At 49.1% G+C, this 25,129-nt stretch overlaps 1 protein-coding gene across 1 annotated transcript in view; it reads right to left on the bottom strand.

The window, feature by feature from the left end:
* The window catches only part of LOC119926167 (sterol 26-hydroxylase, mitochondrial), a 65,543-nt gene extending 40,668 nt beyond the window's left edge, over positions 1-24,875 (bottom strand). Inside the window, exons 1-3 of the mRNA XM_038744465.1 lie at positions 24,642-24,875; positions 4,508-4,698; positions 1,601-1,800 (exon numbers count right to left, since the gene is read on the bottom strand). Coding sequence (XP_038600393.1) covers positions 1,601-1,800; positions 4,508-4,698; positions 24,642-24,875 — 625 coding nt within the window. The remainder of the gene's footprint in view (positions 1-1,600; positions 1,801-4,507; positions 4,699-24,641) is intronic.
* Positions 24,876-25,129: the final 254 nt, after the last annotated feature.

Genomic DNA, 25,129 nt, shown 5'->3' with positions numbered 1-25,129 from the left:
ATGGGGCTCACACTCTTAATGCCCATTTTTTACAGGTGAGGGAACTGAGGCCCAGAAAAGTGAAGTGCCTTGCCAAGGTCACCCAGCAGACTGTGAACCCACTGTTGGGTAGGGACCGTCTCTATATGCTGCCAACTTGGACTTCCCAAGCGCTTAGTACAGTGCTCTGCACACAGTAAGTGCTCAATAAATATGATTGATGATGATGATATGCTGCCAACTTGTACTTCCCAAGCGCTTAGTCCGGTGCTCTGCACACAGTAAGCGCTCAATAAATACGATTGATGATGATGATATGCTGCCAACTTGTACTTCCCAAGCGCTTAGTACAGTGCTCTGCACACAGTAAGCGCTCAATAAATACGATTGATGATGATGATATGCCGCCAACGTGTACTTCCCAAGCTCTTAGTCCGGTGCTCTGCACACAGTAAGCGCTCAATAAATACGATTGATGATGATGATATGCCGCCAACTTGTACTTCCCAAGCGCTTAGTCCGGTGCTCTGCACACAGTAAGCGCTCAATAAATACGATTGATGATGATGATATGCCGCCAACTTGTACTTCCCAAGCGCTTAGTCCAGTGCTCTGCACACAGTAAGCGCTCAATAAATACGATTGATGATGATGATATGCCGCCAACTTGTACTTCCCAAGCGCTCAGTCCAGTGCTCTGCACACAGTAAGCGCTCAATAAATACGATTGATGATGATGATATGCCGCCAACTTGTACTTCCCAAGCGCTCAGTCCGGTGCTCTGCACACAGTAAGCGCTCAATAAATACGATTGATGATGATGATATGCCGCCAACTTGTACTTCCCAAGCGCTTAGTCCGGTGCTCTGCACACAGTAAGCGCTCAATAAATACGATTGATGATGATGATATGCCGCCAACTTGTACTTCCCAAGCGCTCAGTCCAGTGCTCTGCACACAGTAAGCGCTCAATAAATACGATTGATGATGATGATATGCCGCCAACTTGTACTTCCCAAGCGCTTAGTCCGGTGCTCTGCACACAGTAAGCGCTCAATAAATACGATTGATGATGATGATATGCTGCCAACTTGTACTTCCCAAGCGCTTAGTCCGGTGCTCTGCACACAGTAGGCGCTCAATAAATACGATTGAATGAATGAATGAGCAGACAGGTGACGGGGTTAGAATTAGAATCCATGACCTTCTAACTCCCGGGCCTGTGCTCTATCCATTACGCCATGCTGCTTCTACATCATTCATGCGTTCATTCAATCGTATTTATTGAGCGCTTACTGTGCTCTATCCATTATGCCATGTTGCTTCTACATCATTCATTCATTCATTCAATCGTATTTATTGAGCGCTTACTGTGCTCTATCCATTACGCCATGTTGCTTCTACATCATTCATTCATTCATTCAATCGTATTTATTGAGCGCTTACTGTGTGCACAGCACTGGACTAAGCGCCTGGGAAGTACAAGCATTCATTCCGTTGTATTTATTGAGCGCTTACTGCGTGCAGAACACTAGACTAAGCGCTTGGGAGAGGACAATATGACAAAAACAGACTTTTTCTCACCCCGTCCCCCATTTGGGCGACCCCCGGCCCCCGTACCTTCCAAGGAGAAGTGGTAGAAGAGGTCAGCCACGTCGGACACCTGGTCGCCCGATGGGCTTTCGGCCCTGAGCTCCTCCAGACGGACCAGCAGGGCGCTAACTACATCACTCACGGCCTGGGAGTACAGAGCCGCCTCCGACGGCTTCAGCATCCTCCGGTTCAGCGCCTGGCGCAGATGATACCAGCGCTCTCCCTCCCTGGGGGGCCGGGAGACAATCAATCAATCAATCAATCAATCAATCGTATTTATTGAGCGCTTACTGTGTGCAGAACACTGTACTAAGCGCTTGGGAAGTCCAAGTTGGCAACATATAGAGACAGCCCCTACCCAACAGTGGGCTGGGCTCCGGCCTTGCCCTGGGAAAATCCCCTCCCTCCCCACTGACCCCTCCACCTGACATCTCCTTTAGACTGGAAGTTCGCTGTGGACAGGGAATGTGTCTGTTATAATAATAATGATCATGGCATTTGTTAAGCGCTTACTATGTGCAAAGCACTGTTCTAAGCGCTGGGGGGGATACAGTGTGATCAAGTTGTCCCACGTGAGGCTCACAGTCTTAATCCCCATTTTTACAGATGAGGGAACTGAGGCTCAGAGAAGTTAAGTGGCTTGCCCAAGGTCACACAGCAGACTTGTGGTGGAGCCGGAATTCGAACCCACGACCTCTGACTCCAAAGCCAGGGCTCTTTCCACTGAGCCACGCCGCTTCTCTTCTGTTCTACTGTTCTACTGGATTCTCTTCTAGATTCAACAGTCTAGATTCTTCTAGCCTGTGAGACCGTTGTTGGGAAGGGACCGTCTCTATATGTTGCCGACTTGTACTTCCCAAGCGCTTAGTTAAGTGCTCTGCACACAGTAAGCGCTCAATAAATACAATTGAATGAATGAATTCTCCCGAGCGCTTGGAACAGTGCTCTGCGCACGGTCAGCGCTCAGTAAATAAGCTTGCTGGGGGCAGGGAATGCGGCGGTTTATTGTTGGAATGGAGTCTCCCCAGGGCTTAGTCAATCAGTCAATCGTATTTATTGAGCGCTTACTGTGTGCAGAGCACTGGACTAAGCGCTTGGGAAGTCCAAGTTGGCAACATCTAGAGACAGTCCCTACCCGACAGTGGGCTCACAGTCTAGACGTCCCCTCCCCACTCAGAGACCCCCAGCTTCTGCAGAGCCCCCTCCCCATGTGGGACACCCCCCTACCCCACCCCAGGATCCCCTTCCTCCTCGGGCGTCCCGCTCACCCACTGAGTACCCCCTGCCCCTCACGGAGTCACCTTGCCCACATGTTGTTTCTCCCCCTCGCCCCCCTCTCCATCCCCCCCATCTTACCTCCTTCCCTTCCCCACAGCACCCTTATATATGTATATAGGTCTGTACAGATGTATTACTCTATTTATTTATTTTACTTGTACATATCTATTCTATTCATTTTATTTTGTTAGTACGTTTAGTTTTGTCTCCCCCTTTTAGACTGTGAGCCCACTGTTGGGTAGGGACTGTCTCTATGTGTTGCCCTCTTGGACTTCCCAAGCACTTACTGCAGTGCTCTGCACACAGTAAGCACTCAATAAATATGACCGATGATGATTACTCTATTTATTTATTTTACTTGTACCTATCTATTCTATTTTATTTTGTTAGTATGTTCGGTTTTGTTCTCTGTCTCCCCCTTCTAGACTGTGAGCCCGCTGTTGGGTAGGGACTGTCTCTATATGTTGCCCTCTTGGACTTCCCAAGCGCTTAGTGCAGTGCTCTGCACACAGTAAGCACTCAATAAATATGACCGATGATGATTACTCTATTTATTTATTTTACTTGTACCTATCTATTCTATTTTATTTTGTTAGTATGTTCGGTTTTGTTCTCTGTCTCCCCCTTCTAGACTGTGAGCCCGCTGTTGGGTAGGGACTGTCTCTATATGTTGCCCTCTTGGACTTCCCAAGTGCTTAGTGCAGTGCTCTGCACACAGTAAGCGCTCAATAAATACGATTGATGATGATTACTCTATTTATTTATTTATTTTACTTGTACCTATCTATTCTATTTATTTTATTTTGTTAGTATGTTCGGTTTTGTTCTCTGTCTCCCCCTTCTAGACTGTGAGCCCGCTGTTGGATAGGGACTGTCTCTATATGTTGCCCTCTTGGACTTCCCAAGTGCTTAGTGCAGTGCTCTGCACACAGTAAGCGCTCAATAAATACGATTGATGATGATTACTCTATTTATTTATTTATTTTACTTGTACCTATCTATTCTATTTATTTTATTTTGTTAGTATGTTCGGTTTTGTTCTCTGTCTCCCCCTTCTAGACTGTGAGCCCGCTGTTGTGTGGGGACTGTCTCTATATGTTGAGAATACGATTGATGATGATTACTCTATTTATTTATTTATTTTACTTGTACCTATCTATTCTATTTTATTTTGTTAGTATGTTCGGTTTTGTTCTCTGTCTCCCCCTTCTAGACTGTGAGCCTGCTGTTGGGTAGGGACTGTCTCTATATGTTGCCACCTTGGCCTTCCCAAGTGCTTAGTGCAGTGCTCTGCACACAGTAAGCGCTCAATAAATACGACTGATGATGATTACTCTATTTATTTATTTATTTTACTTGTACCTATCTATTCTATTTTATTTTGTTAGTATGTTCGGTTTTGTTCTCTGTCTCCCCCTTCTAGACTGTGAGCCCGCTGTTGGGTAGGGACTGTCTCTATATGTTGCCACCTTGGACTTCCCAAGTGCTTAGTGCAGTGCTCTGCACAAAGTAAGCGCTCAATAAATACGATTGATTGATTGATGTTGTCTCCATCTCCCTGCAGAGCCCCCTCTCCCCCCGGAGCCCCCCATTCCCGACTCCCAGCTCCTCAGCACCCCCATCCCCTCCCTTCCCTCCAGTTCCCGGGGGACTCACTCGGTGAAGGGCCCGTAGGCCAGGCCGCGGGAGTCGCGATGCTCCTTCCAGAGGGCCATGTCGCTGCGCATGGGGAAGCGACCCTCCTGCCGAAGCAGCTCCTCGGCCAGGGCCGCGCTGGCCAAGTTCACATTCGCGTAGGGCCCAGCCTGAGACCGCCACAGAGGCCCAAAGCGCGCCTTACTCACCACCTGCCGAGGGGGCCGGGCGTGAGTGAGCGATGGTGATGACTACCATATCGATTAAGCGCTTACGACGCGCTTGATTCATTCATTCAATCGTATTTATTGAGCGCTTACTGTGTGCAGAGCACCGGACTAAAAGCTTGGGAAGTCCAAGTTGGCAACATATAGAGACGGTCCCTACCCAACGGTAGTCTAATCACTTGCCTTGATTAGTTAGCAGAAGGACAAAAGTAGACACAACCGATGCTAGCGAAAGTAGCAAATAATAATAATAATAATAATGTTGGTATGCGCTTACTATGTGCAAAGCACTGTTCTGAGCGCTGGGGTAGATACAAGGCAATCAGATTGTCCCCCGTGGGGCTCACAGTCTTCATCCCTATTTTACAGATGAGGGAACTGAGGTCCAGGGAAGTGACTTGCCTAAAGTCACACAGCTGATAAGTGGCGGAGTCGGGATTCGAACCCGTGACCTCTGACTCCTAAGCCCGCGCTCTGGCCACTAAGCCATGCTGCTTCCCTAATTGCAACTTCTTGGCGTTCTCAGAACGTCCCCCATTTTATGCACACAAAATACGAGGGGAACATGCTCAGGCTATAAATTCAACTCACAGTGGAACACTTTGCATGTTAACACTTTTACTCAAAGAGGAGGGTGCGCCCAATCCCAAAATACTTGTGGTATCTGTTAAACTCTTACTATGGGCCAAGCACTGTGCTAAGCACTGAAGTAGATACAAGGTAATCGGGAGGACACAGTCCCTCTCCCACCTGGGGCTGACCGTCCAAGTGGGAAGCAGAACAGGGATTGACTCCCCATTTTATAGATGATGATGATGATAATGGCATTTATTAAGCACTTACTATGTGCAAAGCACTGTTCTAAGCGCTGGGGAGTTTACCAGGTGATCAAGTTGTCCCATGTGGGGCTCACAGTCTTAATCCCCATTTTACAGATGAGGGAACTGAGGCACAGAGAAGTTAAGTGACCTGCCCAAAGTCACACAGCTGACAAGTGGCTGAGGCGGGATTGGAACCCATGATCTCTGACTCCAAAGCCCGTGCTCTTTCCACTGAGCCACGCTGCTTCGAAAACCGAGGCCCAGGGAAGTGATGCGACGTGCCCAACGTCCTCAGCAGGCAAGTTCTAAGTGCTGGGGTAGATACAAGGTCATCGGGCAGTGTGGCTCAGTGGAAAGAGCCCGGGGTTTGGAGTCAGAGGTCATGGGTTCAAATCCCAGCTCCCCTAATTGTCAGTGATGTCACAGAACTTCTCTGGGCCTCAGTTACCTCATCTGTAAAATGGGGATGAAGACTGCGAGCCCCCCGTGGGACAACCTGATCACCTTGCTACCTCTCCAGTGCTTATTAGTAAGCGTTTAATAAATGCCATCATTATTATTATTGGGTTGTGCTGCGTGGGGCTTACAGTCTTTATCCCCATTTGACAGATGAGGCAACTGAGGCCCAGAGAAGTTACGTGACTCGGCCAAAGTCACACAGCAGACAAGTGGCGGAGCTGGGTTTAGAACCCAGGACCTCCGAATCCCAAGACGGGGAGAGTGGGGCTTCCGTGGGTGGTGGGAAGTCTTTTAGACTGTGAGCCCACTGTTGGGTAGGGACTGTCTCTATATGTTGCCAACTTGTACTTCCCAAGTGCTTAGTACAGTGCTCTGCACACAGTAAGCGCTCAATAAATACAATTGATTGATTGATTGGATGATTGGTGGGAAGAGGCCTCGTCGGACAGCGTGGCCAAGCGGATAGGAACCCGGGCCGGCAGTCCGAAGGGCCTGGGTTCTCAGCATCATCATCATCATCAATCATATTTATTGAGCACTTACTATGTGCAGAGCACCGTACTAAGCGCTTGGGAAGTACAAATTGGCAACATATAGAGACAGTCCCTACCCAACAGTGGGCTCACAGTCTAAAAGGGGGAGACAGAGAACAAAACCAAACACACTAACAAAATACAATAAATAGAATAGATATGTACAAATAAAATAAATAAATAAATAGAGTAAAAAATATGTACAAACATATATACATAAAACCGACTCCGCCGTTCGTCTGCGGTGTGACCTTGCAGGAGTCACTTCACTTGCCAACTTGTACTTCCAAAGCGCTTAGTACAGTGCTCTGCACACAGAAAGCGCTCAATAAATACGATTGATTGATTGATTGATTGATTCTCTGAGTGACTGATGAGGCAGAGACGGGAGAGGGAGTTTCAGGCCAGGGGGAGGATGGGGAAAAGGGGTCGGCGGACAGGCAGACGAGATCGGGGCGCGGTGAGGAAGCTGGAGTATGTACATATACTGTATATATGTATATATGTTTGTACATATTTATTACTCTATTTATTTATTTTACTTGTACATATCTATTCTATTCATTTTATTTTGTTAGTATGTTTGGTTTTGTTCTCTGTCTCCCCCTTTTAGACTGTGAGCCCACTGTTGCGTAGGGGCTGTCTCTATATGTTGCCAACTTGTACTTCCCAAGCACTTAGTACAGTGCTCAGCACACAGTAAGCGCTCAATAAATACGATTGATTGATTGATCGATTGATTGAAGGGTCACGGCTGGAGTGGGAAAGCTGGGAGGTGGGCTGGGAAAGGGAGAGCCGACTGCGGGCTTTAAAGCCGACGGAAAGGAGATCTTGGCAAACTAATTGCGGCTGGTTGACTGATTTAGTCTAAAATATGTTGTGCACTTTCTTCACTCCACTCAGGAAGGCACCTGGTGAGTTTCCGGGGCTCTATCAGTGTCGGCTACGGGAGGGAGAGCCAAGCAGAGGCCTGTCTATGCCATTCCTAGCGTGGGCAGTAGCTAGGGAGTGTCAGGCCATCTGCTATAAGTCAAAACTCCCCTGCTAATCAATCAATCAATCGTATTTATTGAGCGCTTACTGTGTGCAGAGCGCTTGGGAAGTACAAGCTGGCAACATCTAGAGACAGTCCCTACCCAACAGCGGGCTCACAGTCTAGAAGGGGGAGACAGAGAACAAAACCGAACGTACTAACAAAATAAAATAAATAGAATAGATAGGTACAAGTAAAATAAATAAATAGAGTAATAAATATGTACAAACATATATACATATATACGGGTGCTGTGGGGAAGGGAAGGAGGTAAGATGGGGGGGATGGAGAGGGGGGCGAGGGGGAGAGGAAGGAAGGGGCTGGGCAGCGGTGGCACAGGAGATAGTCGAGGGTGGAGACTCGAGTTGACCGTGCATAGTAGATAGGGCACGGGCTTGGGAGCCAGAAGGTCATGAATTCTAATCCCAGCTCCGCCATCTGTCTGCTGTGTGACCTTGGGCAAGGCACTTCACTTCTCTGGGCCTCAGTTACCTCATCATCATCATCATGGTATTTGTTAAGCACTTACTATATGCCAAGCACTGTCTAAGCGCTGGGGTATCATCATCATCAATCGTATTTATTGAGCGCTTACTGTGTGCAGAGCACTGTACTAAGCGCTTGGGAAGTACAAGTTGGCAAGATATAGAGACAGTCCCTACCCAACAGTGGGCTCACAGTCTAAAAGGGGGAGACAGAGAACAAAACCAAACATACTAACAAAATAGAATAAATAGAATAGATATGTACAAGTTAAATAAATAAATAAATAAATAGGTAACAAATATGTACAAACATATATACATATAAACAGGTGCTGTGGGGAAGGGAAGGAGGTAAGATGGTGGGGATGGAGAGGGGGACGAGGGGGAGAGGAAGGAAGGGGCTCAGTCTGGGAAGGCCTCCTGGAGGAGGTGAGCTCTCAGTAGGGCCTTGAAGGGAGGAAGAGAGCGAGCTTGTCGGATGGGCAGAGGGAGGGCATTCCAGGCCGGGGGATGACGTGGGCCAGGGGTCAATGGCGGGACAGGCGAGAACAAGGCCTAACGGTGAGGAGATTAGCGGCAGAGGAGCGGAGAGTGTGGGCTGGGCTGGAGAAGGACAGAAGGGAGGTGAGGTAGGAGGGGGCGAGGGGATGGACAGCCCTGAAGCCCAGGGTGAGGAGTTTCTGCCTGATGCGCAGACTGATTGGTAGCCACCGGAGATTTTCGAGGAGGGGAGTAACATTCCCAGAGCGTTTCTGGACAAAGACAATCCGGGCAGTGGCATGAAGTATGGATTGAAGTGGGGAGAGACACGAGGATGGGAGATCAGAGAGAAGGCTGATGCAGTAGTCCAGACGGGATAGGATGACAGCTTGAACGAGAAGGGTAGCGGTGTGGATGGAGAGGAAAGGGCGGATCTTGGCAATGTTGCGGAGCTGAGACCAGCAGGTTTTGGAGACGGCTTGGATGTGAGGGGTGAATGAGAGAGCGGAGTCGAGGATGACACCAAGGTTGCGGGCTTGTGAGATGGGAAGGATGGTAGTGCCGTCAACAGAGATGGGAAAGTCAGGGAGAGAGCAGGGTTTGGGAGGGAAGACAAGGAGTTCAGTCTTGGACATGTACCTACTTGGGTAGATACAAGGTCATCTAGACTGTGAGCCCACTGTTGGGTAGAGACTGTCTCTATATGTTGCCAACTTGTACTTCCCAAGTGCTTAGTACAGTGCTCTGCACACAGTAAGCGCTCAATAAATACGATTGATTGATCAGGTTGTCCCATGTGGGACTCACAGTTTTCATCCCCATTTGACAGATGAGGGAACTGAGGCCCAGAGAAGTGAACTGACTTGCCCAAAGTCACCCAGCTGACAAGTGGCGGAGCCAGGATTAGAACCCACGACCTCTGACTCCCAAACCTGTTTTGTTCCCACTAAGCCACGCTGCTTCTCTCAGTTGGAAAATGGAGATTGAGACTGTGAGCCCCACGTGGGACAGGGACTGGGGCCAACCTGATCTGCTTGGCTTAGTAGCACTTAGTACAGTGCCTGGCACATAGTTAAGCACATAACAAATACCGTAATCATTATAATTATTATTATTATTATTATTAAGAAGGCGATGGTCAACCACTTCCGGATTTTTCCCAAGAAAACTCTGGGGATCCGCTACCGGAACGATGGCAGATGGAGAGGCCCTACTGAGAGCTCACCTCCTCCAGGAGGCCTTCCCAGACTGAGCCCCTTCCTTCCTCTCCCCCTCGTCCCCCTCTCCATCCCCCCCATCTTACCTCCTTCCCTTCCCCACAGCACCTGTATATATGTATATATGTTTGTATATATTTATTACCCTATTTATTTATTTATTTATTTTACCTGTACATATCTATTCTATTTATTTTATTTTGTTAGTATGTTTGGTTTTGTTCTCTGTCTCCCCCTTTTAGACTGTGAGCCCACTGTTGGGTAGGGACTGTCTCTATATGTTGCCAATTTGTACTTCCCAAGCGCTTAGTACAGTGCTCTGCACATAGTAAGCGCTCAATAAATATGATTGATGATGATGATGAGAGTGGAACGTTCTGCGGAAGATGTATCCTTGGAGTCGCTATGGGTCGGACACGACTTGCCAACAGAAGACAGGACAAGACGTTCTTCGATTCAGCCCAGTGACCCTAACCTGTTCACTTCGAAGAACGTTTTAGAACAGCAGAGAAAGCGGCATGGCCCATTGGATAGAGCACAGGCCTGGGAGACTGAAGGACCCGGGTTCTAATCCCGCTCCACCACCAGCCTGCTATGTAACTTCGAGCAAGTCACTTAACTTTTCTGTGCCTCAGTGACCTCCTCTGTTTTGTTCTCTGTCTCCCCCTTCTAGACTGTGAGCCCACTGTTGGGTAGGGACCGTCTCTATATGTTGACAGCTTGTACTTCCGAAGCGCTTAGTACAGTGCTCTGCACACAGTAAGTGCTTAATAAATATGACTGAATAATGAATAATAATAATGGGGATTAAGACTGTGAGTCCTGTGTGGGACAGGGACTGTGTCCAACCTGATTCACTTTCATTCAATCGCATTTATTGAGCCTGTACTGGGTGCAGAGCACTGGCCTTAAGCATTCTGTCTAGTCCAGTGCTTAGAACAGTGCCTGGCACATAGTAAGCGCTTAATAATAATAATAATAATAATAATAATAATAATAATGATGATGACATTTATTAAGCGCTTACTATGTGCAAAGCACTGTTCTAAGCGCTGGGGAGGTTACAAGGTGATCAGGTTGTCCCACGGGGGCCTCACAGTTTTAATCTCCATTTTACAGATGAGGTAACTGAGGCACAGAGAAGTTAAGTGACTTGCCCAAAGTCACACAGCTGACAGTTGGTGGCTCTGGGATTTGAACCCATGACCTCTGACTCCAAAGCCCGATAATGATGATGATAGTATTTGTTAAGCGCTTACTATGTGAAAAGCACTGTTCTAAGCTCTGGGAAGGTTACAAGGTGATCAGGTTGTCCCACAGGGGCCTCAGAGTTTTAATCCCCATTTTACAGGTGCGGTAACTGAGGCACAGAGAAGTGAAGTGACTTGCCCAAAGTCACACAGCTGACAGTTGGCGGATCCGGGATTTGAACCCATGAACTCTGACTCCAAAGCCCGGGCTCTTTCCACTGAGCCTCAAGCTGCTTAAGAAAAACCATTCAAAAAAAAACCAAAACCTGGACAATTCCCCTTTGTATCATTCCGTTTCCCTTCAAATTTGCTAAACAGTAGCCCATCCCAACTAAATAATTGTGGCATGAATTAAGAGCTAGGGCAGGGAATGTATCTGTTTATTGTTCATTCATTCAATCGTATTTATTGAGCGCTTACTGTGTGCAGAGCATTGTACTAAGCACTCGATGTATTGTTTTGATGTCTGTCTTAGTACAGTGCTCTGCACACAGTAAGCACTCAATAAATACAATTGATGATGTCTTCCCCCTTCTAGACTGTAAGCCCGGTGTGGGCAGGGATTGTCTCTCTTTATTGCTGAATTGTACTTTCCAAGCGCTGAGTCCAGTGCTCTGCACAAAGTAAGTGCTCAACAAATACAACTGAATGACAGTAAGCGCTCAATAAATACGATTGAATGAATGAATGAATGAATGAATGAGTGGAGTACTATATGTCAAGCTGTGTATTAAGCACTGGGATAGATAATAATAAAAATGGTATTTGTTAAGCATTTACTATGTGCCAAGCACTGCTCTAGTGCTGGGGTAGATACCAGGTTATCACGTTGTCTCAGATGAGGCTCACAGTCTTAATCCCGTTTTTCCAGATGAAGGAATTGAGGCCTAGAGAAGTGAAGTGCCTTGCCCAAAGTCACACAGGAGAAGTGGCAGGGCCGGGATTAGAACCCATGACCCGTGACTCCCAAGTTTGGGCCCTCTCCTCTGTGCCATGCTGCTTCCTATACAAGATCATCAGGAAAGATATAGTCTCTGTTCCACACGGGGCTCACCATTTTAAGTAAGAGGGAGAACAGGCATTGATAATAATAATAATAATAACCGGTGTATTTGTTAAGCACTTACTACGTGCCAGGCACTGTACTAAGCACTAGGATGGCTAGAAGTGAATCCCCATTTTACATATGAGGAAACTGAAGCCCAGGGAAATGTAGTCCCTTGCCCAAGAGCCCACAGCAGGTAGATTTCAGAGTTAGGATTAGAACCCTAGAATTAGGATTACTGTGGCTCAATGGAAAGAGCACGAGTTTGGGAATCAGAGGTCATGGGTTCAAATCCCGACTCTACCGATTGTCAGCTGTGTGACCTTGGGCAAGTCACTTAACTTCTCTGTGCCTCAGTTACCTCATCTGTAAAATGGGGAGTAAGACTGTGAGCCCCACATGGGACAACCTGATCACCTTGTATCCCCCTCCAGCGCTTAGAACAGTGCTTTGCTCATAGTAAGCGCTTAACAAATGCCATTATTATTATTATTATTATTATTATTATTATTATTATTATTATTATTATCCCAGGTCCTCTGAGTCCCAATCCCGGGCTCTTTCCACTAGACCATGCTGCTTCAAAACCCACCTCCTCCAGGAAGCAGTCTCTGATTAATTTCCCCCAATCCTGACATCTCAACAGCCACCGTTAGCATTTACGTAGATAGCAGCGCGGTTTAGCGGAAAGAGCCCGGGCTTGGGAGTCGGAGGATGTGGGTTCTAATCCCGGCACCGCCACTTACCAGCTGGGTGACTTTGGGCGAGCCACTTAACTTCTCTGTGCCTCAGTTCCCTCATCTGTAAAATGGGAATTAAGACTGGAAGCCCCATGTGGGACAAGCTGATGACCTTGTATCTACCCCAGTGCTTAGAACAGTGCTTGGCACATAGTAAGTGCTTAATACTATAATAATAACGATAATAATTATTATTAATTAAGTGCTAGGGCAGGGACTGTCCTATTATTGTCCTAATAATTATTATTGTCCTAATAATAATTATTATTATTCATTAAAGCTATTAAAGCACCATGGCCTAGTGGAAAGAGCCCGGGGCCTGGGAACCAGGAGGACCTGGATTCTCATCCCGGTTCTGCCACTTGCCTGCTGAGAGACGTTGGGTGCGTCACTTCACTTCTCTGGTCCTCGGTTTTCTCATCTGTAAAATGGGAAGTCTATCCCTGTTCTGCCTCCTACTTGGATGGTCAGCCCCATGTGGGAGAGGGACTGTGTCCTTCCTGATTATCTTGTATCTAATAATAATAATATTAATTATGGTATTTGTTAAGCACTTACTGTGTGCCAAGCACTTTTTTTGATGGTATTGGTTAAGCGCTTACTTAAGCACTGTTCTAAGCACTGGGAGGATACAAGGTGATCAGGTTGTCCCACTTGGGGTTCACAATCTTAATCCCCATTTTACAGATGCGGGAACTGAGGCACAGAGAAGTGAAGTGACTTGCCCAAAGTCACACAGCTGACAAGTGGTGGAGCCGGGATTAGAACACATGACCTTTGACTCCCAAGCCCGGGCTCTTTCCACTGAGCCACACTGCTTCTTGGGTAGATACAAGATAATCAGGTTGTCCCACGTGGGGACGCTGCTTAGGAAAGCAGCATGGCTCAGTGGCAAGAGCCCGGGCTCTGGAGTCAGAGGTCATGGGTTCAAATCCCGCCTCTGCCACTTGTCAGCTGTGTGACTTCGGGCAAGTCACTTCACTTCTCTGGGCATCTATAAAAGGGGGATTAAGACTGTGAGCCCCCTGTGGGACAACCTTATCACCTCGTAACCTCCCCAGCAATTAGAGAAGCAGCGTGGCTCAGTGGAAAGACCACGGCCTTTGGAGTCAGAGGTCACGGGTTCAAATCCCAGCTCCACCGCTTGTCAGCTGTGTTACTTTGGGCCGGTCACTTAACTTCTCTGTGCTTGTTACCTCATCTGTAAAATGGGGATTAAGACTGTGAGCCCCACATGGGACAACCTGATCACCTTGTAACCTCTCCAGCGCTTTGCACATAGTAAGCGCTTAATAAATGCCATCATTATTATTATTATTAGAACAGTGCTTTGCACATAATAATCGCTTAATAAATGCCATTATTTTTATTATTATTATTATTCACTGTGCCTCAGTTGCCTCATCTGTGAAATGGGGATAAGAGTGTGAGCCCCCTGTAGTTCAGGTACTGTGTCCAAGCTGATTAACTCATATCTACCTACAATGAATGAAGTGAGGTGACTCGCCCAAGGTCACACAGCAGACAAGTAGCAGAGCCGGGATTAGTTCCCAGGTCCTCTGACTCCCACGCATGGGTTCTACCCATTAGGCCACGCTGCTTCTTTTGGTTTTAGGTCATGTGATCCACTTTGGCTCCCTCTTTGGCTTGCAATCTGGGACTTTTTCATTTTCATTCGTTCAATCAATCGTATTTACTGAGCGCTTACTGTGTGCAGAGCACTGGACTAAATGCTTGGAAAGTACAGTTCAGCAGCAAAGGGAGACAATCTCTGCCCACAATGGGCTCACAGTCTAGAAGGGGGGAGACAGACATCAAAACAAGGAAACAGGCATCAATAGCAATCAACAGAATTATAGATACATATACACACCAAAACAAGAAAATAGGCATTAATATAAATAAATAGAATTATAGATATGTACACATCTACACAAGTGCTATGGGGTGGGGAGGGGGATAATAATAATAATGATGGCATTTATAAAGTGCTTACTATGTGCATAGCACTTTTTTAAGAGCTGGGGAGGTTACAAGGTGATCAGGTTGTCCCATGGGGGGCTCACAGTTTTAATCCCCATTTTTACAGATGAGGTCACGGAGGCCCAGAGAAGTTAAGTGACTTGCCCAAAGTCACACAGCTGAAAAGTGGCAGAGCCGGGATTTGAACCCATGACCTTTGACTCCAAAGCCCAGGCTCTTTCCACAGAATCACCCTGCTTCTCTTCCAAACTTCCACTACCGTCACCCAGCTCCAGCCTACCATCAGTCCCTCCATTCATTCATTTATTCAATAGTATTTATTGAGCACTTATTGTGCACAGAGCACTGGACTAAGCGCTTGGGAGAGGACAATACAACAGTAAACAGACACATCCCCTGCCCACAACGAGCTGACAGTCTAGAGTTAACAGTTTCCTTCCTCATCCGTACCGTAGTGGGCTCCCAGTTCACTGTCCTCTGCCATCTCTGAGGCAGCTGCTCCTGCTGCTGTACTAGGCGCCCCCACCATCACTGCCTAGTGGGGGCTACGAAGGGCAGGGCCAGGGTCCATCACATTCAGAGGGAAGAATAATAATAATAATAAGGGTATTTGTTAAGCGCTTACTATGTGCCAAGCACTGTTTTGAGCGCTGAAATGCTCACGGGCTTTGGTCAACATGGAATATCTGACCCTGTCACCTTTACACACACACACACACACACACACACACACACACACACACACACACACACACACACACACACACACACACACACACACACACACACACACACACACACACACACACACACACCCGCCCCCAGTTGATGACAGAGCTTTCCTCCCCTTCTTCCCACTTCACACATCTAGAAGGGAACAGACATTTGGCTTCCTGTTCTAGCTTTCCCCCTCTCTCTTTCTGCCCACCTCTCTCCATCTCCTCCTCAATCTCTCTCCATCTCCTTCTCGCTCCTTCTCCACCTCTCTCCCTCTCCATCTCTCCTCTTTCTGTCTCTGTGTTTCTCTAGGTTTCTTTTCAGCTCTCTCTCTCTCCCTCTCCATCTCTCCTGTCTCTCCCTCCTTCTCGTTTCCCAGCTCTCACCACCTCTCCCTTAAGCTCTCTCCATCTCTCCTTCAATTTCTCACCATCTCTCCCTCAATTTCTCTCCACCTCTCTCTTAATCTCTCTCCATCTCTCCTTCAATTTCTCACCATCCCTCCCTCAATCTCTCACCATCTCTCCCTTAATCTCTCTCCATCTCTCCTTCAATTTCTCACCACCCCTCCCTCAGTTTCTCTCCATCTCTCTCTTAATCCCCCTCCATCTCTCCTTCAATTTCTCACCATCCCTCCCTCAATTTCTCTCCATCTCTCTCTTAATCTCTCTCCATCTCTCCTTCAATTTCTCACCATCCCTCCCTCAATCTCTCACCATCTCTCCCTTAAACTCTCTCCATCTCTCCTTCAATTTCTCACCATCCCTCCCTCAATCTCTCACCATCTCTCCCTTAATCTCTCTCCATCTCTCCTACAATTTCTCACCATCTCTCTCAGTTTCTCTCCATCTCTCTCTTAATCCCCCTCCATCTCTCCTTCAATTTTTCACCATCCCTGCCTCAATCTCTCACCATCTCTCCCTTAATCTCTCTCCATCTCTCCTTCAATTTCTCACCATCCCTCCCTCAGTTTTTCTCCATCTCTCTCTTAATCCCCCTCCATCTCTCCTTCAATTTCTCACCATCCCTCCCTCAATCTCTCACCATCTCTCCCTTAATCTCTCTCCATCTCTCCTTCAATTTCTCACCATCTCTCCCTCAATTTCTCTCCACCTCTCCCTCAATTTCTCTCCACCTCTCTCTTAATCTCTCTCCATCTCTCCTTCAATTTCTCACCATCCCTCCCTCAATTTCTCTCCATCTCTCTCAATCTCTCTACATCTCTCCTTCAATTTCTCACCATCCCTCCCTCAATCTCTCACCATCTCTCCCTTAACCTCTCTCCATCTCTCCTTCAATTTCTCACCATCCCTCCCTTAATCTCTCACCATCTCTCCCTTACGCTCTCTCCATCTCTCCTTCAATTTCTCACCATCCCTCCCTCAATTTCTCTCCATCTCTCTCTTAATCTCTCTCCATCTCTCCTTCAATTTCTCCCCATCCCTCCCTCAATTTATCCCCATCCCTCCCTCAATTTCTCCCCATCCCTCCCTCAATTTCTCCCCATCTCTCCCTCAATCTCTCTCCATCTCTCCTTCAATTTCCTACCACCTCTCCCTCAATTTCTCTCCATCTCTCTCTGTCTTTGTGTATGTGTCTCTCTGTCCCTTTCTCTATTCAATCCCACAGCCTTGCTGAGCAGACCTCTGAGAGGCGGCAGGCCTTTGGGGATGTGTGGGGGGAAGGGGAATGCTTCTCCCAGGCTCGATGTGCTTCAGAGAGGGGTCTCTCTTGTAAGGGCTCCTCCCCGCTGCCAGTAATCTGGGGTTCCCCTGGGACTCTGCTTCATTCATTCATTCAATCGTATTTACTGAGCACTTACTGTATGCAGAGCACTGTACTAAGGGCTTAGGAAGTCCAAATTGGCAACATATAGAGACGGTCCCTTCCCAACAATGGGCTCACAGTCTAGAAGGGGGAGATGGACAACAAAACAAAACATGTGGACTGGTGTCAAGTCGTTAGAACAAATAGAATTAAAGCTAAATGCACATCATTAGCAAAATAGAATAATAAATAAGTACAAGTAAAATAGAGTAATAAATCTGTACATATATACAGGTGCTGTGGGGAGGGGAAGGAGGTAGGGTTGGGGGGATGGGGAGGAGAAGAGGAAAAAGGGGGCTCAGTCAGCTTCAGCTGCTGCTGCTGGAAAGGGGGCCTAAATAATAATAACAACAATAATAATGATGGTATTTGTTAAGCGCTTACTATGTGCACTTTCACTGTTCTAAGCACTGGGGCAGATACAGGGTAATTGGGTTGTTCTATGTGGGGCTCACGGTCTTAATCCCCATTTTGCAGATGAGGTAACTGAGGCACAGAGAAGTTGAGTGGCTTGCCCAAAGTCACACAGCTGATAAGCGGCAGAGCCGGGATTAGAACCCACATCCCCTGACTCCCAAGCCCGGGCTCTTACCACTGAGCCACGCTGCTTCTCTAAAGAGGGGCCTAGAGAGGGGGTCGGGAGAGTGGGTTCAGAGAGAGGACCTGGAAAGGTACGGGAGAGAGGGTCCGGAGAGGGGGTCCAGAGAGGAGGGCCAGACAGGGGGGTCTGGAGAGGGTCTGGATAGGACTCCTTATCTTCCCTCCCAAATCCTGTCCTCTCCCTGACTTTCCCATCACTGTAGATGGCACTAACATCCTTCCCGTCTCACAAGCCCGCAACCTTGGTGTCATTCCGGACTTCGCTCTCTGAGCCCGTTTTAATACAGTACTCTGCAAACAGTAAACGCTCAATAAATACAATTGAATGAATGAATTCACCCTACACATCCAATGTGTCACCAAAACCTGCCGGTCTCACCTCCACAAAATCGCCAAGATTGGCCCTTTCCTCTCCATCCAAACAAGCTAGCTCTCTTCCTCCCTTCAAGGCCCTACTGAGAGCTCACCTCCTCCAGGAGGCCTTTCCAGACTGAGCCCCTTCCTTCCTCTCCCCCTCGTCCCCCTCTCCATCCCCCCCATCTTACCTCCTTCCCTTCCCCACAGCACCTGTATATATGTATATATGTTTGTACATATTTATTACTCTATTTATTTATTTATTTATTTAACTTGTACATATCTATTCTATTTATTTTATTTTGTTAGTATGTTTGGTTTTGTTCTCTGTCTCCCCCTTTTAGACTGTGAGCCCACTGTTGGGTAGGGACTGTCTCTATATGTTGCCAATTTGTACTTCGCAAGCGCTTAGTACAGTGCCCTGCACATAGTAAGCGCTCAATAAATACGATTGATGATGACGATGATGACTACCTTGCTGGTTCAATCTCTCATCCTATCCGGACTGGATGACTGCATCAGCCTCCTCTCTGATCTCCCATCCTCCTGTCTCTCCCCACCTCAGTCTCTACTTCACTCTGCTGCCCGGATTATCTTTCTACAGAAACACTCTGGGCATGTCACTCCCTTCCTCAAAAATCTCCAGTGGTTGCCTGTCAACCTTTGAATGAAGCAAAAACTCCTCATTATTGGCTTTATAAAGCTGTCCATCCCCTCGCCCCCTCCTCCCTCACCTCCCTTCTGTCCTTCTTCATCACAGCCCACACACTCCGCTCCTCTGCCACCGCTCACCTCCTCACTGGGCCTCGTTCTCGCCTGTCCCATCACTGACCCCCGGCCCACGTCCTACCTCTGTCCTTGAATGTCCTCCCTCCTCACATCGGCCAAACTAGCTCTCTTCCTCTCTTCAAAGCCCTACTGACAGCTCACCTCTTCCAGGAGGCCTTCCCAGACTGAGCCCCCCTTTTTCCTCTCCTTCTCCTCCCCCCTCCATCGTCCCCCCACCCTCTGCCCTTCCCCCTTAATAATAATGGCATTTGTTAAGCGCTTACTATGTGCAAAGCACTGTTCTAAGCACTGGGGGGGATACAAGGTGATCAGGTTGTCCCATGTGGGGCTCCCAGTCTTAATCCCCATTTTACAGATGAGGTAACTGAGGCTCAGAGAAGTTAAGTGACTTGCCCAAGGTGACACAGCAGACATGTGGCGGAGCCCTTCCCCTCCCCACAGCACTTGTCTATATTTGTACATTTTTATTACTCTATTTCATTAATGATGTGTATATAGCTATAATCCTATAGAGAAGCAGCGTGGCTCAGTGGAAAAAGCCCGGGCTTTGGAGTCAGAGGTCATGGGTTCAAGTCCCGGTTCCACCACTTGTCAACTGTGTGACTTTGGGCAAGTCACTTAACTTCTCTGGGCCTCAGTTCCCTCATCTGTAAAATGGGGATGAAGACTGTGAGCCTCACGTGGGACAACCTGATCACCTTGTAAATTCCCCAGCGCTTAGAACAGTGCTCTGCACATAGTAAGCGCTTAATAAATGCCATTATTATTATTATTATTATTATTTTGATGGTATTGACACCTGTCTACTTGTTCTACTTGTTTTGTTTTGTTGTCTGCCTCCCCCTTCTAGACTGTGAGCCCGTTGTTGGGCAGGGATTGGTCTCTATATGTTGCCGATTTGTACTTCCCAAGCGCTTAGTACAGTGCTCTCCACACAGTAAGCACTCAATAAATACAATTGAATGAATGAAAGTCCAGAGAGGGGGCCCTGAGTGCGAGTCCAGACAGGGGGCCTGGGGAGGGGGCTCAGACAGGGGATTGGGAGAGGGGGTCTGGAGAGGGGACCCAGGGAGGTGGTCCAGACAGAGGGGCTTGGGGAGGGGGCTCAGACAGGGGATTAAGGGGGGGGGGGTCCAGAGAGAGGGCCTAGAGAGGGGGTTGGGAGAAGGGGTCAGTCATTCATTCATTCAATCGTATTTATTGAGCGCTTACCCTGTACAGAGCACTGTACTAAGCTCTTGGTCTGGAGAGGGGACCTAGAGAGGGGGTCCAGACAGGGGGCCCGGGGAGGGGGCTCAGACAGGGGATCTGGAGGGGGGTGGTCCAGAAAGGAGGTCTGGAGAGGGGGCTCAGAGAGGGGGTCCAGAGAAGAGGGTCCAGACAGAGGGGCTTGGGGAGGGGGCTCAGACAGGGGATTGAGAGAGGGGGATCCAGAGAGAGGGCCTAGAGAGGGGGTTGGGAGAGGGGGTCAGTCATTCATTCATTCAATCGTATTTATTGAGCGCTTACCCTGTACAGAGCACTGTACTAAGCTCTTGGTCTGGAGAGGGGACCCAGAGAGGGGGTCCAGACAGGGGGCCCGGGGAGGAGTCTCAGACAGGGGATCTGGAGGGGGGTGGTCCCAAAAGGAGGTCTGGAGAGGGGGCTCAGAGAGGGGGTCCAGAGAGGAGGGTCCAGACAGATGGGCTTGGGGAGGGGGCTCAGACAGGGGATTGAGAGAGGGGGGTCCAGAGAGAGGGCCTAGAGAAGGGGTTGGGAGAGGGGGTCATTCATTCATTCATTCATTCATTCATTCAATCAATCGTATTTATTGAGCGCTTACCCTGTACAGAGCACTGTACTAAGCTCTTGGTCTGGAGAGGGGACCCAGAGAGGGGGTCCAGACAGGGGTCCCGGAGAGGGGGCTCAGACAGGGGATCTGGAGGGGGGCGGTCTGGAAAGGAGGTCTGGAGAGGGGGTCCAGAGAGGAGGGTCCAGACAGATGGGCTTGGGGAGGGGGCTCAGACAGGGGATTGAGAGAGGGGGGTCCAGAGAGAGGGCCTAGAGAAGGGGTTGGGAGAGGGGGTCATTCATTCATTCAATCAATCGTATTTATTGAGCGCTTACCCTGTACAGAGCACTGTGCTAAGCTCTTGGTCTGGAGAGGGGACCCAGAGAAGGGGTCCAGACAGGGGGCCCGGGGAGGGGGCTCAGACAGGGGATCTGGAGGGGGGTGGTCCCAAAAGGAGGTCTGGAGAGGGGGCTCAGAGAGGGGGTCCAGAGAGGAGGGTCCAGACAGAGGGGCTTGGGGAGGGGGCTCAGACAGGGGATTGAGAGAGGGGGGTCCAGAGAGAGAGCCTAGAGAGGGGGTTGGGATAGGGGGTCAGTCATTCATTCATTCAATCGTATTTATTGAGCGCTTATCCTGTACAGAGCACTGTGCTAAGCTCTTGGTCTGGAAAGGGGACCCAGAGAGGGGGTCCAGACATGGGGCCCGGGGAGGGGGCTCAGACAGGGGATCTGGAGGGGGGTGGTCCCGAAAGGAGGTCTGGAGAGGGGGCTCAGAGAGGGGGTCCAGAGAGGAGGGTCCAGACAGATGGGCTTGGGGAGGGGGCTCAGACAGGGGATTGAGAGAGGGGGGTCCAGAGAGAGGGCCTAGAGAAGGGGTTGGGAGAGGGGGTCATTCATTCATTCATTCAATCGTATTTATTGAGCGCTTACCCTGTACAGAGCACTGTACTAAGCTCTTGGTCTGGAGAGGGGACCCGGAGAGGGGACCCAGAGAGGGGGTCCAGACAGGGGGCCCGGGGAGGAGGCTCAGACAGGGGATCTGGAGGGGAGGTGGTCCGGAAAAGAGGTCTGGAGAGGGGGCTCAGAGAGGTGACCCAGAGAGGGGGTCCAGAGAGGAGGGTCCAGAGAGAGGACCTGGAAAGGAGGTTCCAAGAGGGGGGTCCTGAGAGGGGGGTGAGGCTGGGCCCAAAGACCCTCCCTCCTTCCCCCCTTTTTCGCCCCTACCGCCGCCCCTCCTCCCCCCGCCACTCGTCTGCTGGGTGACCTTGGGCAAGTTCATTCACTTCTCCAGGCCTCAGTTCCCTCCTCTGTAAAATGGGGGTGAAGACTGAGAACCCCACGTGGGACCACCCAATAATAATAATGGCATTTGCGAAGTGCTTACTACGTGCAAAGCACTGTTCTAAGCGTTGGGGAGGATACAAGGTGATCAGGTTGTCCCACAGGGGGCTCACAGTCTTTATTCCCATTTTCCAGAGGAGGAAACTGAGGCCCGGAGAGGAGAAGCGACTTGTCCAAAGTCACCCAGCAGACCTGTTGTTGGGCAGGGACCGTCTCTATATGTTGCCAACCTGTACTTCCCAAGCGCTTAGTACAGTGCTCTGCACACAGTAGGCGCTCAACAAATACGATTGAATGATCTCTTTATGTTACCAAACTGTACTTCACAAGCGCTTTGTACAGTGCTCTGGCACACAGTAGGCGCTCAATAAACACGATTGAATGAATGAATGAATGAATGTGACGGAGCCGAGATTAGAACCCATGACCTCTGACTCCCAACCCGGGCTCCTTCCCTTGAGCCACGCTGCTTCTCGATGGCCTTAGATCTTCCCTCCACCCTTAGACCGGCGCTTGGCACACAGTAAGCGCTTAACAAATACCACCATCATGACGTACTAAGCAAGCGCTTAGTCCAGTGCTCTGCACAGAGTAAGCGCTCAATCAATACGATTGAAGGGATGAATCATCATCATTATTATCATTATTAATTTTAGACTGTGAGCCCGCTTCTAGACTGTGGGCCCGCTGTTGGGTAGGGACTGTCTCTAGATGTTGCCAACTTGTACTTCCCAAGCGCTTAGTACAGTGCTCTGCACACAGTAAGCGCTCAATAAATACGACTGAACAAATGCTGGCACCCGTCGACCCCCGGCCCACGTCCTCCCCCTGGCCCGAAATGCCCTCCCTCCGCACATCCACCAAGCTCGCTCTCTTCCTCCCTTCAAAGCCCTACTGAGAGCTCACCTCCTCCAGGAGGCCTTCCCACACTCAGTCCCCTCCTTCCTCTCCCCCTCCTTCCCTTCCCCACAGCACCTGTATATATGTATATATATTTGTACATATTCATTCAATCGTATTTATTGAGCGCTTCCTGTGTGCAGAGCACTGTACTAAGCGCTTGGGAAGTCCAAGTTGGCAACATATAGGGACAATTCCTACCCAACAGTGGTCTCACAGTCTCGAAGGGGCAGAAAGAGAACAATTTATTACTCTATTTATTTAGAGTTTTACTTTTTTAGACTGTGAGCCCACTGTTGGGAAGGGACTGTCTCTATATGTTTCCAACTTGTACTTCCCAAGCGCTTAGTACAGTGCTCTGAACACAGGAAGCGCTCAATAAGTACGATTGATTGATTGATTGTACATATTTATTCTACTTTTTTTTATTTTGTTAATATGTTTTGTTTGGGAAGCAGCATGGCTCAGTGGAAAGAGCCCGGGCTTTGAAGTCAGAGGTCATCGGTTCAGATCCCGACTATGCCACCGGTCAGCTGTGTGACTTTGGGCAAGTCACTTCACTTCTCTGGGCCTCGGTGACCTCCTCTGTAAAATGGGGATTAAGACTGTGAGCCCCACGTGAGCCCCAGTGCTCTGCACACAGTAAGCGCTCAATAAATACGATTGATTGACAACCTGATCACCTTGTAAAGGGCAAGTCACTTCACTTCTCTGGGCCTCAGTGACCTCCTCAGTAAAATGGGGGTTAAGACTGTGAGCCCCACGTGAGCCCCAGTGCTCTGCACACAGTAAGCGCTCAATAAATACGATTGATTGATTGATTGACAACCTGATCACCTTGTAAAGGGCAAGTCACTTCACTTCTCTGGTCCTCAGTGACCTCCTCAGTAAAATGGGGATTAAGACTGTGAGCCCCCCGTGGGCCAACTTGATCACCTTGTAAATTCCCCGGCGCTTAGAACAGTGCTTTGCACATAGTAAGCGCTTAACAAATGCCATTATTATTATTATTATGTTGCCAACTTGGACTTCCCAAGCACGTAGTCCAGTGCTCTGCACACAGTAAGCGCTCAATAAATACGATTGATGATGAAGATGATGATGAGTAAGCGCTCAACAAATACGATTGAATGAATGAATGGACTTGCCCGAAGTCACCCAGCTGACAACTGGTGGCGCCGGGATTTGAACCCCTGACCTCTGACTCCAAAGCCCGGGCTCTTTCCACTGAGCCACTCGGCATGAATCGTCGTTATGATTGTCATTATTTAATTACCCCCTCGTCCCCCTCTCCATCCCCCCCATCTTACCTCCTTCCCTTCCCCACAGCACCTGTATATATGTATAGATGTTTGTGCATATTTATTACTCTATTTATTTTACTTGTACATATCTATTCTATTTATTTTGTTTTGTTGGTATGTTTGGTTTTGTTCTCCGCCTCCCCCTTTTAGACGGTGAGCCCACCGTTGGGTAGGGACTGTCTCTATGCGTTGCCAAGTTGTATTTCCCAAGCGCTCAGTACGGTGCTCGGCACATAGTAAGCGCTCAATAAATAGGATTGATGATGATGCTGATTACCTGCAGCTGGTGTAAGTGGAGCGCGTACCCCTGCACGAAGAGCTGGAAGAAGAAGCGCAGCTGGCCGGGGCCCGGGAGCTCCTCCAAGCTGCGGGGGTCCCCCGGGGCGGCCTCCCGAGCGGCCCGCCGGAGCCCCCCGACCCCTGGCCAGGAGCGGAGGCGTTGGGGGCCCCCCCCCGGGCCCCCCAGGCCCGCCCACCCGCGCCGCAGCCCCGCTCCTCCCCGCAGCGCCATGGACCGTCCGGACGGGCCCCGGCCGGCCTCGGCCCCCGGCCCCGGCCAAGGGTCACGGCGGGGAGGTGGAGAGGGGGCGGAGCGGGGCCTCCATTGGGCCGTCCTCGCCTTGGCCCCGGGGCTGCAAGGCCGCTCTCTCTCCTCTTCCTCTCCCCCCTCCTTTCCACCGCTTTTCTCTCTTCTCATCATCTTTCCACCTCTTCTCTCCCTCTTTCCCCCTCCTTTCCACCTCTTCCCTCTCCTTTTCTTCTCCC

The sequence above is a fragment of the Tachyglossus aculeatus genome, chromosome 1 (assembly GCF_015852505.1).
Source record: "Tachyglossus aculeatus isolate mTacAcu1 chromosome 1, mTacAcu1.pri, whole genome shotgun sequence".
NCBI lineage: Eukaryota > Metazoa > Chordata > Mammalia > Monotremata > Tachyglossidae > Tachyglossus > Tachyglossus aculeatus.
The sequence above is the reverse complement of the archived record's forward strand: the minus strand, read 5'-3'. Positions and strand labels throughout refer to the sequence as shown.